The sequence below is a fragment of the Oncorhynchus nerka genome, linkage group LG24 (assembly GCF_034236695.1).
Source record: "Oncorhynchus nerka isolate Pitt River linkage group LG24, Oner_Uvic_2.0, whole genome shotgun sequence".
Classification (NCBI taxonomy): domain Eukaryota; kingdom Metazoa; phylum Chordata; class Actinopteri; order Salmoniformes; family Salmonidae; genus Oncorhynchus; species Oncorhynchus nerka.
The window spans coordinates 90,822,658-90,839,669 of record NC_088419.1 but is presented as its reverse complement, the minus strand read 5'-3'; the positions used below and the strand labels follow the sequence as shown (position 1 = coordinate 90,839,669).

At 48.7% G+C, this 17,012-nt stretch overlaps 1 protein-coding gene and 1 long non-coding RNA gene across 6 annotated transcripts in view; both read left to right on the top strand.

Annotated features, from left to right (window-relative positions):
• The window catches only part of arhgef18b (rho/rac guanine nucleotide exchange factor (GEF) 18b), a 123,982-nt gene extending 116,458 nt beyond the window's left edge, over positions 1-7,524 (top strand). For all 5 annotated transcript variants that reach the window (XM_065009297.1, XM_065009296.1, XM_065009295.1 and 2 more), the window contains 2 exons: positions 6,470-6,607; positions 6,709-7,524. In XM_065009297.1, coding sequence (XP_064865369.1) covers positions 6,470-6,607; positions 6,709-6,920 — 350 coding nt within the window. In that variant the 3' untranslated portion in view covers positions 6,921-7,524. The remainder of the gene's footprint in view (positions 1-6,469; positions 6,608-6,708) is intronic.
• Positions 7,525-8,915: 1,391 nt separating this feature from the next.
• On the top strand, positions 8,916-13,138 carry LOC115107441 (uncharacterized). Its single transcript, XR_010460960.1, has 2 exons — positions 8,916-12,192; positions 12,258-13,138. It is a non-coding gene; the product is annotated as an uncharacterized LOC115107441 (long non-coding RNA).
• Positions 13,139-17,012: the final 3,874 nt, after the last annotated feature.

The following is a 17,012-nucleotide window of genomic DNA, read 5'->3' as shown; positions in this document are numbered from 1 at the left end:
TCTGCACAGTGCGATATCAACCCAGAGCATATCGGACTGCCTTGTCTCTACCACATCTCCGGATTCCTACCGCAAGCTCTGAACCTTCACACCTGATCATCGCAGATAGCTAGCTGCTAGGAGTGGCTAATCCTGGATAACGTCTCTGTCCCGAAGCAAGCAACAGTTAGCCTGGAGCTAGCCTCGAGCTAGACCCATCTCCTGGCTAGCCGAAGAGGTCCATCAGCCGATTCTTGGGCTACAATACCTCTTTTGCCAATTGGCCTAGACTGCCGACACTGAGACCCGCCGATCCATCACGACTGGTCTGCCGACGTAACCGTCCAAGGTGGTTTCAACAGGCTCTTCCGTTGCGACGTCCCCAGAGGCTCATCTGCTAGCCCCGGCCCGCTAGCTGTCTGAATGGTCGTGTCTCCAGCTCGCCTAGCGTAGTAGCGATTACTGAATTGGTTCCCTGACTCATATATTGCTACTCACTGGACCCAATGATCACTCGGCTACACACGCCTCTCCCTTATGTCAATATACCTTGTCTATTGCTGTTTTGGTTAGTGATTTGTCTTATTTCACTGTAGAGCCTCCAGCCCTGCCCAATATGCCTTAGCTAGCCCTTTTGTTCCACCCCCCCACACATGCGGTGACCTCACCTGGCTTAACTGGTGCCTCTAGAGACAAAACCTCCCTCATCGTCACTCAGTGTCTAGATTTACCTCCACTGGACTCACTTCCTACCACACCCTTGTCTGTACATTATGCCTTGAATATATTCTTCCGCACCCAGAGATCTGCTCCTTTTACTCTGTTCCCGAACACACTAGACGACCAGTTCTTATAGCCTTTAGCCGTACTCTTATCATACTCCTCCTCTGTTCATCTGGTGATGTAGAGGTTAACCCAGGCCCTTGCTTGACATCATGGGAAAATCAAAAGAAATCAGCCAAGACCTCAGGAAAAAAAATGGTATACCTCAAGTCTGGTTCATCCTTGGGAGAAATTTCCAAACGCCTGAAGGTACCACAGTCATCTGTATAAACAATAGTACCCAAGTATAAACACCATGGGACCATGCAGCCATCATACTGCTCAGGAAGGAGATGCGTTCTGTCTCCAAGAGATGAACATACTTTGGTGCGATAAGTGCAAATCAATCCCAGAACAAAAGCAAAGGACCTTGTGAAGATGCTGGAGAAAACGGGTATAAAAGTATCTATATCCACAGTAAAATTAGTCCTATATCGACAACCTGAAAGGCCGCTCAGCAAGGAAGAAGCCACTGCTCCAGACCCGCCATAAAAATGCCAGACTACGGATTGCATCTGCACATGGGGACAAAGATCGTAATTTTTGGAGAAATGTCCTCTGGTCTGATGAAACAAAAATAGAACTGTTTGGCCATAATGACCATGATGTTTGGAGGAAAAATGGGGAGGCTTGCAAGCCGAAGAACACTATCCCAACCGTGAAGCACGGGTGTGGCAGCATCATGTTATGGGGGTGCTTTGCTGCAGGAGGGACTGGTGCACTTCACAAAATAGATGGCATCATGAGGCAGGAAAATTATGTGGATATATTGAAGCAACATCTCAAGACATCAGTCAGGAAGTTAAAGCTTGGTCGCAAATGGGTCTTCCAAATGGACAATGACCCCAAGCATACTAACAAAGTTGTGGCAAAATGGCTTAAGGACAAAAAAGTAGCGTGGCCATCACAAAGCCCTGACCTCAATCCCATAGAAAATTTGTGGGCAGAACTGAAAAAACATGTGCAAGCAAGGAGGCCTACAAACCTGACTCAGTTACACCAGCTTTGTCAGGAGGAATGGGCCAAAATTCACTCAACTTATTGTGGGAAGCTTGTAGAAGGCTACCCAGAACGTTTGACCCAAGTTAAACAATTTAAAGGCAATGCTACCAAATACTTTTTGAGTGAATGTAAACTTCTGACATTTCACATACCGTAATTGCTGGACTATAAGCCGCTACTTTATTCCCACGCTTTGAACCTCGCGGTTTATACAATGACGCAGCTAATTTATGGATTTTGCCGCTTTCACAAGATTCATGCCGCCAAAAAACTGAGCACCGTCACATAATGTGACGTAAATCGAGCGCGCTCAAACTTCCCATTCTGATTACGGTAGTAATTTTGTCACCCTCATCATGGCAAAGACACAGAGAAATGCATATGATGCAGCTTTCAAGTTGAAGGCGATCGATCTGGCTGTTGGAAAAGGAAAGAGAGCTGCTGCACGGGAGCTTGTCCTTAATGGGTCGATGATAAGATGTTGGAAACCGCAGCGTGAGGAACTGACTCAGTGCAAAAAGACAAAGGCTTTCAGAGGGAAGAAAAGCAGATGGCCCAAAGTATTTGCAACCACTCGACATCAGTGTAAATCGTGCATTTAAGGTGGCGCTCCTTGTTCAGTGGGAGTCTTGGATGACAAGTGGGGAGAAATCCTTCACTAAAACGGGCTGCATGCGAAGAGCATCTTATGGTCAAGTCTGCCAGTGGGTCCTGACAGCATGGAGCATTGTCAAAAAATCCACTATCATCAACGGGTTTCGAAAGGCTGGACTGCTGCGTGTTGAAGGGGCAGCATGAGCTCAGCGGGGTATTTGCCTCCGGATGAAAGTGACTAGAGCGACAATGAAAACGATCCAACATCGGATGAAGCAATTCTGAGGCTATTCAACTCCGACACCGAAGGAGATGACTTCAGTGGCTTCAGTGCACAGGAGGAGGAAGATAGTGACCAAGTTCATTTGTTTCAATGTACCGGTAGGCACCTGGCTTATAGACATGTTTCAATGTACCGGTAGGCACCTGGCTTATAGACATGTTTCAATGTACCGGTAGGCACCTGGCTTATAGACATGTTTCAATGTACCGGTAGGCACCTGCGGCTTATAGACATGTTTCAATGTACCGGTAGGCACCTGCGGCTTATAGACATGTTTCAATGTACCGGTAGGCACTTGCGGCTTATAGACATGTTTCAATGTACCGGTAGGCACCTGGCTTATAGACAAGTTTCAATGTACCGGTAGGCACCTGGCTTATAGACAAGTTTCAATGTACCGGTAGGCACCTGGCTTATAGACAAGTTTCAATGTACCGGTAGGCACCTGGCTTATAGACAAGTTTCAATGTACCGGTAGGCACCTGGCTTATAGACAAGTTTCAATGTACCGGTAGGCACCTGGCTTATAGACATGTTTCAATGTACCGGTAGGCACCTGCGGCTTATAGACATGTTTCAATGTACCGGTAGGCACCTGCGGCTTATAGACATGTTTCAATGTACCGGTAGGCACTTGCGGCTTATAGACATGTTTCAATGTACCGGTAGGCACCTGGCTTATAGACATGTTTCAATGTACCGGTAGGCACCTGGCTTATAGACATGTTTCAATGTGCAGTAGGCACCTGGCTTATAGACATGTTTCAATGTACCGGTAGGCACCTGGCTTATAGACATGTTTCAATGTACCGGTAGGCACCTGGCTTATAGACATGTTTCAATGTACCGGTAGGCACTTGCGGCTTATAGACATGTTTCAATGTACCGGTAGGCACTTGCGGCTTATAGACATGTTTCAATGTACCGGTAGGCACTTGCGGCTTATAGACATGTTTCAATGTACCGGTAGGCACTTGCGGCTTATAGACATGTTTCAATGTACCGCACCTGGCTTATAGACATGTTTCAATGTACCGGTAGGCACCTGCGGCTTATAGACATGTTTCAATGTACCGGTAGGCACCTGCGGCTTATAGACATGTTTCAATGTACCGGTAGGCACCTGGCTTATAGACATGTTTCAATGTACCGGTAGGCACCTGGCTTATAGACATGTTTCAATGTACCGGTAGGCACCTGGCTTATAGACATGTTTCAATGTACCGGTAGGCACCTGGCTTATAGACATGTTTCAATGTACCGGTAGGCACCTGGCTTATAGACATGTTTCAATGTACCGGTAGGCACCTGCGGCTTATAGACATGTTTCAATGTACCGGTAGGCACTTGCGGCTTATAGACATGTTTCAATGTACCGGTAGGCACTTGCGGCTTATAGACATGTTTCAATGTACCGGTAGGCACTTGCGGCTTATAGACATGTTTCAATGTACCGGTAGGCACCTGGCTTATAGACATGTTTCAATGTACCGGTAGGCACCTGCGGCTTATAGACATGTTTCAATGTACCGGTAGGCACCTGCGGCTTATAGACATGTTTCAATGTACCGGTAGGCACCTGGCTTATAGACATGTTTCAATGTACCGGTAGGCACCTGCGCTTATAGACATGTTTCAATGTACCGGTAGGCACCTGCGGCTTATAGACATGTTTCAATGTACCGGTAGGCACCTGGCTTATAGACATGTTTCAATGTACCGGTAGGCACCTGGCTTATAGACATGTTTCAATGTACCGGTAGGCACCTGCGGCTTATAGACATGTTTCAATGTACCGGTAGGCACCTGCGGCTTATAGACATGTTTCAATGTACCGGTAGGCACCTGCGGCTTATAGACATGTTTCAATGTACCGGTAGGCACCTGCGGTTTATAGACATGTTTCAATGTACCGGTAGGCACCTGCGGCTTATAGACATGTTTCAATGTACCGGTAGGCACCTGCGGCTTATAGACATGTTTCAATGTACCGGTAGGCACCTGCGGCTTATAGACATGTTTCAATGTACCGGTAGGCACCTGCGGCTTGTAGACATGTTTCAATGTACCGGTAGGCACCTGCGGCTTATAGACATGTGCAGCGTATTTATGTACAAAATACATATTTTTTAATAATTCAGTGGGTGCGGTTTATATTCAGGTGCGCTTAATAGTCCAGCAATTACGGTAATTAAAATAAAGTGGTGATCCTAACTGACCTACGATGGGGAATTTTTACTAGGATTAAATGTCAGGAATTGTGAAAAACTGAGTTTAAATGTATTTGGCTAAGGTGTATGTAAACTTCCGACTTCAACTGTTTGTGTCTGGTTAGACTGTAAACTTTCCTTCCAGACTCACATCAAACATCTCCAATCCAAAATTAAATCTAGAATCGGCTTCCTATTTCGCAACAAAGCATCCTTCACTCATGCTGCCAAACATACCCTTGTAAAACTGCCCATCCTACCGATCCTTGACTTCGGCGATGTCATTTACAAAATAGCCTCCAACACTCTACTCAGCAAACTGGATGTAGTCTATCACAGTGCCATCCGTTTTGTCACCAAAGCCCCATATACTACCCACCACTGCGACCTGTATGCTCTCGTTGGCTGGCCCTCGCTACATGTTCGCCGCCAGACCCACTGGCTCTAGGTTCATCTATAAGGTAAAGCCCTGCCTTATCTCAGCTCACTGGTCACCATAGCAACACCCACCCGTGGCACGCACTCCAGCAGGTATATTTCACTGGTCACCATAGCAACACCCACCCGTGGCACGCACTCCAGCAGGTATATTTCACTGGTCATCCCCAAAGCCAAAACTTCCTTTGGCCGCCTTTCCTTCCAGTTCTCTGCTGCCAATGACTGGAACTAATTGCAAAAATCTCTGAGCTTGAAGACTTATATCTCCCTCTCTAACTTTAAGCATCAGCTGTCAGAGCAGCTTACCGATCACTGTACCTGTACACAGCCAATCTGTAAATAGCCCATCCAACTACCTCATCCCCATATTATTTATCCTCTTGCTCTTTTGCACCCCAGTATCTCTACTTGCACATCATCATCTGCACATATATCACTCCAGTATTAATGCTAAATTGTAATTATTTAGCCTCTATGGCCTATTTATTGCCTTTCCTCCCTAATCTACATTTGCACACACTGTACATTATTACATTATTAATCTTCTACATTATTATCACACACTACATAGATTTTTCTATTGTGTTTTTGACTGTATGTTTGTTTATGTGTAACTCTGTTGTTTTTGTCGCACTGCTTTATCTTGGCCAGGTCGCAGTTGTAAATGAGAACTTATTCTCAACTGGCCTACCTGGTTAAATAAAGGTGAAATTTAAAAAAAAACGTATAACACAGTAATTGGAATGGAATGTAATGGGACTGTCCTCTGTTCTCTCCCCCGTCTCTCTCTCTCTCTCGCTCTCTCTCTCGCTCTCTCTCTGTGTTCTCTCTCCCCCTCTGTCTCGCTCTCTCTCTCTCTCTCTCTCTCTCTCTCTCTGTGTTCTCTCTCCCCCTTCTGTCTGCTCTCGCTCTCGCTCTCTCTCTCTCTCTCTCTCTCTCTCTCTCTCTGTCTCTCTCTCTCTCTCTCTCTGTCTCTCTCTGTCTCTCTCTCTGTCTCTCTCTCTCTGTCTCTCTCTGTCTCTCTCCCCTTCTCTCTGTCGTCCCCCCCCACCTCTGTATCTGTTCTCTCTCTCTTACCCTCTCGCTGTTGCGCTCTTTTTCTACCAACCCCCTCATCTCTGTCCCCCTCTTTCTCTCCCAGCCTCTCTGGATATGAAGCAAATGCTGCCTATGAAGTTGTCAGCCAAAGAGGACGGCACTCTGAAAGCCAAGCGCTCCATCAGCCCTAACCAGCAGCTTCCTCACACCCTAGTCCACTCCCAGTCCGTGCACTTGACAGGTAACACACACATTCGCAAACTCTCACTCTCACACACTCACACACACACAACTACCCCTATCTAAAACCAAATGGCTGAGTGCTATCTCTCTTCCCCACAGTTTCATCGAGCCTTCCAGACAGGGGGCCAGAGAACCAGCCCGCCGGCCTACAGAAGCCCCCCAGCCAGGCCTCCAACCCCCTGCACACCCAGCCCCAGGCTCCTAACCCCCTCCATACCCAGAGCCCTAACGCCCCTCCAGCACAGGCCCCTGTCCACAGCCACAGCCTGCCCCCTCCATGCAGGATCCCTGAGGATGTAATCTTCTTCTGAGCCCCCCCCCCCCCCCCCACGGCAGTCAGGGACCAAAGGGAGGCCTGTGATGTCACATCTCTAGAAACCGTTCAGATCTGGGACGCAACACGTTTCCTTTAAGAAAAATGTCATAAATTTTTTTTTAAAGATAACTGTTCATTCTTAGAAGAATCTATATAATCACGTCTCCCTAAAACTAATTCCAATAATTGTTTTGAATCATTTGTTTTATTGAACCGCCGATTGTTGAATATGAAGAAAGACGGCTATAATTAATATGAAGGTTTATTTTAAACATGAAGGGGTCACGTGACGTTCTGGACAAATCCAGAAAGGAGAGAGAGAGAGAGTGGGGGGGGATTGGAGAGAGCATTTGGAGAGAGCGTTTGGAGAGCGAGATTGGAGAAGAGCGAGATTGGAGGAGAGCGAGATTGGAGGAGAGCGAGATTGGAGGAGAGCGAGATTGGAGGAGAGCGCGAGATTGGAGGAGAGCGAGAGATTGGAGGAGAGCGCGAGATTGGAGGAGAGCGAGAGATTGGAGGAGAGCGAGAGATTGGAGGAGAGCGAGAGATTGGAGGAGAGCGAGAGATTGGAGGAGAGCGAGAGATTGGAGGAGAGCGAGAGATGGAGGAGGAGAGCGAGAGATTGGAGGAGAGCGAGAGATTGGAGGAGAGCGAGAGATGGAGGAGAGCGAGAGGATTGGAGGAGAGCGAGAGATTGGAGGAGAGCGAGAGGTTGGAGGGAGCGAGAGATTGGAGGAGCGCGAGATTGGAGGAGAGCGAGAGATTGGAGGAGCGAGAGATTGGAGGAGAGCGAGAGATGGAGGAGAGCGAGGTGGAGGAGAGCGAGAGATTGGAGGAGAGCGAGAGATTGGAGGAGAGCGAGAGATTGGAGGAGAGCGAGAGATTGGAGGAGAGCGAGAGATTGGAGGAGAGCGAGAGATTGGAGGAGAGCGAGAGATTGGAGGAGAGCGAGAGATTGGAGGAGAGCGAGAGATTGGAGGAGAGCGCGAGAGATGGAGGAGGCGAGAGATTGGAGGAGAGCGAGAGGTGGAGGAGAGCGAGAGATTGGAGGAGAGCGAGGGATTGGAGGAGAGCGAGAGATTGAGGAGAGCGAGGATGGAGGAGAGCGAGAGATGGAGGAGAGCGAGAGTGGAGGAGAGCGAGAGATTGGAGGAGAGCGGGGTGGAGGAGAGCGAGAGGTGGAGGAGAGCGAGAGATGGAGGAGAGCGCGAGGTGGAGGAGAGCGAGAGATTGGAGGAGAGCGAGAGATTGGAGGAGAGCGAGGAGGAGGAGAGCGAGAGATGGAGGAGAGCGAGAGATTGGAGGAGAGCGAGAGGTGGAGGAGAGCGAGGGGAGAGAGGATTGGAGGAGAGCGAGGGGAGAGAGAGATTGGAGGAGAGCGAGGGGAGAGAGAGATTGGAGGAGAGCGAGGGGAGAGAGAGATTGGAGGAGAGCGAGGGGAGAGAGAGATTGGAGGAGAGCGAGGGGAGAGAGAGATTGGAGGAGAGCGAGGGAGAGCGAGGGGAGGAGGGAGGAGAGCGAGGGAGAGAGAGATTGGAGAGCGAGGGAGAGAGAGATTGGAGAGAGATTGGAGAGCGAGGGGAGAGAGAGATTGGAGAGCGAGGGGAGAGAGAGATTGGAGAGCGAGGGGAGAGAGAGATTGGAGAGCGAGGGGAGAGAGAGATTGGAGAGCGAGCGAGGGGAGAGAGAGATTGGAGAGCGAGCGAGGGGAGAGAGAGATTGGAGAGCGAGCGAGGGGAGAGAGAGATTGGAGAGCGAGGGGGGAGAGAGATTGGAGAGCGGAGGAGAGAGGGGGAGGGGGAGAGAGAGATTGGAGAGCGAGCGAGGGGAGAGAGAGATTGGAGAGCGAGCGAGGGGAGAGAGAGATTGGAGAGCGAGCGAGGGAGAGAGAGATTGGAGAGCGAGCGAGGGGAGAGAGAGATTGGAGAGCGAGGGAGGAGAGATTGGAGAGCGGAGGGGAGAGATTGAGCGAGGGAGAGAGCGAGGGAGCGAGATTGGAGAGCGAGATTGGAGAGCGAGATTGGAGAGCGAGATTGGAGAGCCTCCTGACATAATGTACACCTTTTGGAAGCAGTGGAGCCACAGGAAGCGTCAGACTGATGGCATCGCTCGATGTCCTGTGTGTTGTGTTATTTTGCACAGTCCAAATACTCCTTTTACAGGCCGACGTAACGTTACTGTGATGCTTCGGACTTTGGGTTGACCCATGAATTAAGTTGTAACTATGAAGGGTTCATTTTATTTCAGTGTTTTTTTTTTTCTTCCCTTAATCATGTGTTTCTCGAAAAGACTGAACACTGGAGTGCAGTTGAAGATGTCCTGGTTCGGTCCAGTGTTGGGCCAGACGGGCTTATTTAAAATAACATTTTTTTTAATTCTATTTTAATCTCACTGTAAACCGAATGTTTGATTTGATTTTAGAGAATTGACTTTAAATACCGCTAGCCATAGATGAGTTATCTTATTTAGAACGTCATCAGTATAATTCATGCCAGATTTTGATTCGCCGGCTTTTGTTTAAAACGCTTCCATTGTAGTTGTATATGACGTGTGTAGATACAACCAACCTTGTTGTGTAGCGAAGATGATTTGAACATGAAGCCATTCTGTATAACCAACAATGACTTTAGGGATGCTGTGACACTGGTTTAGACGTCTCCCGAGCACTGCCTGGGTCCCAGCGCGAGGGCCACTCTCATGGCATCCCCTTCCTAATTCCTGTCTAGGCACACGGACCATTTCATACATGATGACAATATGGAAGGGGGGGGGTCGTCACAGACTGGTTAGATAAGCGGTAGTGCGGACACTGAAGGATTTCAAAGCTTGATTATAGTGTAAAGCTTTAAACCATTTAAGTCATGTTTAAACAAGCCAGTATCTTACAAATGTAAGACGTATCATTCAGTTTTTATTGATTAAGTTTGGTGTGATTTTTGCATTGGCAGCAGGTCCTGAATCACAACGTGGTTTCCACACATGTCCTTCAGCCTGGCCATTAGTCTGAAGAATGCAGTGGGCCTCATGCAGGAGTGTCTCGTTTTCCCCTATTCCTTTACTAAACTATTTAGTTACCTCTGTGTATAGCTGGGCGTGTGTGTGTGTGTGTGTGTATATGTAGTGAAATACATGTCTCTAATAGGGAAGGCAAAGCATTCCCAGACAGATTGAGTGGTACATGATCATTTTGATCACTTGTTAGTCGGACCTTTCAGAACAAGTCTTGTTCAAGTGCATTCTGTTTTGGACTTCTGTTTCTGATATACAGGTAACTGCCGAAACAAAGGACATCTTGAGTAAATGAGGGATACTAAGTACACTATATAGACAAAAGTATGTCAAAATAGTGGATTTTTGTCAATTTTAGCCACACCCATTGCTGACGGGTGTATTAAAAAAATTGCACACTGCCATGCAATCTCCATAGACAAACATTGTCAGTAGAATGCCCTTACTGAAAACCTGACTTTCAACGTGACACCCGCCATAGGATGCCACCTTTCCAACAAGTCAGTTCGTCAAGTTTATGAGCTGCCCCAGTCAACTGTAAGTGCTGTTATTGTGAAGTGGAAACGTCTAGGAGCAACAACGGCTCAGCCGCGAAGTGGTAGGCCACACAAGCTCACAGAACAGGACCTCTGTGTGCTAAAGCGTGGCTCGTTGGGGGCCTAACGCCCTATTAAGACACTTCATGTTGGTATTTTCTTTATTTGGGCAGTTACCTGTGTATTCTCTGCATGGACAGCCATTGAGTATACATAAATAAGGATGGCAATGGATAGTCCTGGTGCTCTGAGTTAGCAACATGTAAAGCTTAGCTATTGGACCACCGGCCTAATTCTGATTCCTGTGATATTTCATAACTCCACAAGAAAAGAATAAGCTATAATTCAGTTTTGTGGTACAGATGTTTTATCTCTTAACCTGTGTTTTTTGGAAACGATGAAGGCAAAGTTGGCTCTTATTTTATACTAAATAAAAATATAAACGCAACATGTAACATTTTCATTGATTTTACTGAGTTACAGTTCAAATAAGGAAATCAGTACATTGAAATACCATTTTAAGGCCCTAATCTATGGATTTCACATGACTGGGCAGGGGTGCAACCATGGGTGGGCCTTGGGAGGGCATGGGCCCACCCACTGGGGAGCCAGGCCAAGCCAATCAGAATGAGTTTTTACAACAAAAGGGCTTTATAACAGACAGAAATACTCCTTTCAACAGCTGACCAGGTGGCTGGTCTCTGATGATCCCGCAGGTGAAGAAGCCGGATGTGGAGGTCCTGGACTGGCGTGGTTTACACGTGGTCTGTGGATGTGGAGGTCCTGGACTGGCGTGGTTTACACGTGGTCTGTGGATGTGGAGGTCCTGGACTGGCGTGGTTTACACGTGGTCTGTGGATGTGGAGGTTGGACGTACTAAAATGATGTTGGAGGCTTATGGTAGAGAAATGAACATTTTAATTATCTGGCAACAGCTTTGGTGGACATTCCTGTAGTCAGCATGCCAATTGCACGCTCCCTCAAAACTTGAGACATCTGTGGCATTGTGTTGTGACAAACTGCTCATTCTAGTGTCCTTTTTATTGTCACCTTTTGTAATGATCATGCCGTTTTAATCAGCTTCCTGACATGCTACACCAGTCCGGTGGATGGATTGTCTTGGCTAAGGAGAAGGGCTCACAAACTGGGACGTAAACAAATTTGAGCACAACATTTGAGAGAAATAAGCTTTTTGTGCGTAATGGAACAATTCTGAGATCTTTTATTCCAGCTCATGAAACGTGGGACCAACACTTTACATGTTGCATGTTATATTTTTGTTCTGTAAAGAACTGGTACTCTAATCATTGTTTTGCCATTATATCACCGACGTTGTGTAGCAGTAGTTGGCGACTAATTTATTTTAAATTTCATTTCATCTGGTTAACCAAAGACATTTTCATATTTGACCTAATGCTTTTTGGTGTCTTATTGGAACTGATATGAAAAGGTTATTTTTTTGGAGATGATGCGATGGAGAATCATTGCTTGATTTGAAGATTCATCTGAGGTCCATGTTTTTAAAGATGTGATGTCACTGGTCTGAGAGATGATTCCTCCGAGGTCCATGTTTTTAAAGATGTGATGTCACTGGTCTGAGAGATGATTCCTCCGAGGTCCATGTTTTTAAAGATGTGATGTCACTGGTCTGAGAGATGATTCATCCGAGGTCCATGTTTTTAAAGATGTGATGTCACTGGTCTGAGAGATGATTCATCCGAGGTCCATGTTTTAAAAGATCCATGTTTTAAAAGATGATCACTGGTCTGAGAGATGATTCCTCCGAGGTCCATGTTTTTAAAGATGTGATGTCACTGGTCTGAGAGATGATTCCTCCGAGGTCCATGTTTTTAAAGATGTGATGTCACTGGTCTGAGAGATGATTCATCCGAGGTCCATGTTTTTAAAGATGTGATGTCACTGGTCTGAGAGATGATTCATCCGAGGTCCATGTTTTTAAAGATGTGATGTCACTGGTCTGAGAGATGATTCATCCGAGGTCCATGTTTTTAAAGATGTGATGTCACTGGTCTGAGAGATGATTCATCCGAGGTCCATGTTTTTAAAGATGTGATGTCACTGGTCTGAGAGATGATTCATCCGAGGTCCATGTTTTTAAAGATGTCACCATTTCTAAAGTCTTACATTTCCTCTAGCTCTACTGGAATCTGAGTTTGAGTCTTACTCAAACAAGAGAGCCGTGTGTGTGTGTGTGTGTGTGTGTGTGTGTGTGTGTGTGTGTGTGTGTGTGTGTGAGAGAGAGAGAGAGAATACCCCCGTCAATGTTATCAATATTGCCTAACTGAAAGGTTATCTAGAAGTTGTTTTACTTTGCTTGTGTGTTTCTACAGATACAAGTATGATGATCTGTAATGTATAAAGAACCAACATCATGTTGTGTACTGCCAATTACCACCAGTCACTTTGGATAGTAGGGGAAATGAATGTCCTTAATAATAATAATGCTTAGTAATGTGAGGTTGGTTCTAACTTTTATCTTTCGCTTTCCGTCTGTCTTTATTTAGTATATTTTGTAGCAGCACACAGCAAGGATGATTTTATTGTGCCGTTGTATTTTGTTGACCGTCAGATGTAGAGACCTAACAGACGCATGAAACTGCTGCCTTCGAGAAATCAGCTTTTATAGGAATAAATGTTTTTCAAACAATGTGTTGTGGGTTTGTTTTTATTTGCTAGGGATTTTTAAGTGTTTATTACGTATGGATTACTGGGCTCACATGAACACAACCATGTATCATCTCATATTTCCCAGCATCATTAACTTAGCTTAGTTACCTTCCCAGGTGAAAGTTAACTGGTTGTCGGTTAATGTGATTTGTACATTTTTAATTTTGTGTGTTATTTCAAAGGATATGTTTTTATTTATTTTTACTCGTTTCCTAAATATCCTGGAAGTTTTAACATTTGCAGTAGGGCCACGTTTTGTTTATTGTAATGCTCTGGCCACTACATTCATTAAATCTTCCGTGAAAATACATGGTCTAGACCAGGGGTGTCAAACTCGTTCCCATGGAGGGCCTAGTGCAGCGTTTCCCCAAACTCGTTCCCATGGAGGGCCTAGTGCAGCGTTTCCCCAAACTCGTTCCCATGGAGGGCCTAGTGCAGCGTTTCCCCAAACTCGTTCCCATGGAGGGCCTAGTGCAGCGTTTCCCCAAACTCGTTCCCATGGAGGGCCTAGTGCAGCGTTTCCCCAAACTCGTCCCATGGAGGGGGACCTAGTGCAGCGTTTCCCCAAACTTGTCCCATGGAGGGCCTAGTGCAGCGTTTCCCCAAACTCAGTCCATGGAGGGCCTAGTGCAGCGTTTCCCCAAACTCAGTCCATGGAGGGCCTAGTGCAGCGTTTCCAAAACTCAGTCCATGGAGGGCCTAGTGCAGCGTTTCCCCAAACTCAGTCCATGGAGGGCCTAGTGCAGCGTTTCCCCAAACTCGTCCCATGGAGGGCCTAGTGCAGCGTTTCCCCAAACTCAGTCCATGGAGGGCCTAGTGCAGCGTTTCCCCAAACTCAGTCCATGGAGGGCCTAGTGTAGCGTTTCCCCAAACTCAGTCCATGGAGGGCCTAGTGCAGCGTTTCCCCAAACTCAGTCCATGGAGGGCCTAGTGCAGCGTTTCCCCAAACTCAGTCCATGGAGGGCCTAGTGCAGCGTTTCCCCAAACTCAGTCCATGGAGGGCCTAGTGCAGCGTTTCCCCAAACTCAGTCCATGGAGGGCCTAGTGCAGCGTTTCCCCAAACTCAGTCCATGGAGGGCCTAGTGCAGCGTTTCCCCAAACTCAGTCCATGGAGGGCCTAGTGCAGCGTTTCCCCAAACTCAGTCCATGGAGGGCCTAGTGCAGCGTTTCCCCAAACTCGTTCCCATGGAGGGCCTAGTGCAGCGTTTCCCCAAACTCGTTCCCATGGAGGGCCTAGTGCAGCGTTTCCCCAAACTCGTTCCCATGGAGGGCCTCAGCGTTTCAAACTCAGTCCATGGAGCCTAGTGCAGCGTTTCCCCAAACTCGTTCCCATGGAGGGCCTAGTGCAGCGTTTCCCCAAACTCGTTCCCATGGAGGGCCTAGTGCAGCGTTTCCCCAAACTCAGTCCAGGGAGGGCCTAGTGCAGCGTTTCCCCAAACTCAGTCCATGGAGGGCCTAGTGCAGCGTTTCCCAAACTCGTCCCATGGAGGGCCTAGTGCAGCGTTTCCCAAACTCAATCCATGGAGGGCCTAGTGCAGCGTTTCCCAAACTCAGTCCATGGAGGGCCTAGTGCAGCATTTCCCAAACTCGTCCCATGGAGGGCCTAGTGCAGCGTTTCCCCAAACTCAGTCCATGGAGGGCCTAGTGCAGCGTTTCCCCAAACTCGTTCCCATGGAGGGCCTAGTGCAGCGTTTCCCCAAACTCAGTCCATGGAGGGCCTAGTGCAGCGTTTCCCCAAACTCAGTCCCATGGAGGGCCTAGTGCAGCGTTTCCCCAAACTCGTTCCCATGGAGGGCCTAGTGCAGCGTTTCCCCAAACTCAGTCCATGGAGGGCCTAGTGCAGCGTTTCCCCAAACTCAGTCCATGGAGGGCCTAGTGCAGCGTTTCCCCAAACTCGTTCCCATGGAGGGCCTAGTGCAGCGTTTCCCCAAACTCAGTCCATGGAGGGCCTAGTGCAGCGTTTCCCCAAACTCAGTCCATGGAGGGCCTAGTGCAGCGTTTCCCCAAACTCGTCCCATGGAGGGCCTAGTGCAGCGTTTCCCCAAACTCGTTCCCATGGAGGGCCTAGTGCAGCGTTTCCCCAAACTCAGTCCATGGAGGGCCTAGTGCAGCGTTTCCCCAAACTCAGTCCATGGAGGGCCTAGTACAGCGTTTCCCCAAACTCAGTCCATGGAGGGCCTAGTACAGCATTTCCCCAAACTCAGTCCATGGAGGGCCTAGTGCAGCGTTTCCCCAAACTCAGTCCCATGGAGGGCCTAGTGCAGCGTTTCCCCAAACTCAGTCCATGGAGGGCCTAGTGCAGCGTTTCCCCAAACTCAGTCCATGGAGGGCCTAGTGCAGCATTTCCCCAAACTCGTTCCCATGGAGGGCCTAGTGCAGCGTTTCCCCAAACTCGTCCCATGGAGGGCCTAGTGCAGCGTTTCCCCAAACTCAGTCCATGGAGGGCCTAGTGCAGCGTTTCCCCAAACTCAGTCCATGGAGGGCCTAGTGCAGCGTTTCCCCAAACTCAGTCCATGGAGGGCCTAGTGCAGCGTTTCCCCAAACTCAGTCCATGGAGGGCCTAGTGCAGCGTTTCCCCAAACTCGTCCCATGGAGGGCCTAGTGCAGCGTTTCCCAAACTCAGTCCATGGAGGGCCTAGTGCAGCGTGTCCATGGAGGGCCTAGTGCAGCGTTTCCCCAAACTCAGTCCATGGAGGGCCTAGTGCAGCGTTTCCCAAACTCAGTCCCATGGAGGGCCTAGTGCAGCGTTTCCCCAAACTCAGTCCATGGAGGGCCTAGTGCAGCGTTTCCCAAACTCAGTCCATGGAGGGCCTAGTGCAGCCTCAGTCCATGGAGGGCCTAGTGCAGCGTTTCCCCAAACTCAGTCCATGGAGGGCCTAGTGCAGCGTTTCCCCAAACTCAGTCCATGGAGGGCCTAGTGCAGCGTTTCCCCAAACTCAGTCCATGGAGGGCCTAGTGCAGCGTTTCCCAAACTCAGTCCATGGAGGGCCTAGTGCAGCGTTTCCCAAACTGGGAGGGCCTAGTGCAGCGTTTCCCCAAACTCAGTCCATGGAGGGCCTAAGCGTTTCCCCAAACTCAGTCCATGGAGGGCCTAGTGCAGCGTTTCAAACTCAGTCCATGGAGGGCCTAGTGCAGCGTTTTCCCAAACTCAGTCTATGGAGGGCCTAGTGCAGCGTTTCTCAGTCCATGGAGGGCCTAGTGCAGCGTTCAAACTCAGTCCATGGAGGGCCTAGTGCAGCGTTTCCCCAAACTCAGTCCCATGGAGGGCCTAGTGCAGCGTTTCAAACTCAGTCCATGGAGGGCCTAGTGCAGCGTTTCCCAAACTCAGTCCATGGAGGGCCTAGTGCAGCGTTTCCCCAAACTCAGTCCATGGAGGGCCTAGTGCAGCGTTTCCCCAAACTCAGTCCATGGAGGGCCTAGTGCAGCGTTTCCCCAAACTCGTCCCATGGAGGGCCTAGTGCAGCGTTTCCCCAAACTCAGTCCATGGAGGGCCTAGTGCAGCGTTTCCCCAAACTCAGTCCATGGAGGGCCTAGTGCAGCGTTTCCCAAACTCAGTCCATGGAGGGCCTAGTGCAGCGTTTCCCCAAACTCAGTCCATGGAGGGCCTAGTGCAGCGTTTCCCCAAACTCAGTCCATGGAGGGCCTAGTGCAGCGTTTTCCCAAACTCAGTCCATGGAGGGCCTAGTGCAGCGTTTCCCAAACTCAGTCCATGGAGGGCCTAGTGCAGCGTCCCCAAACTCAGTCCATGGAGGGCCTAGTGCAGCGTTTCCCAAACTCAGTCCATGGAGGGCCTAGTGCAGCGTTTTCCCAAACTCAGTCCCTAGTGCAGGGTCCATGGAGGGCCTAGTGCAGCG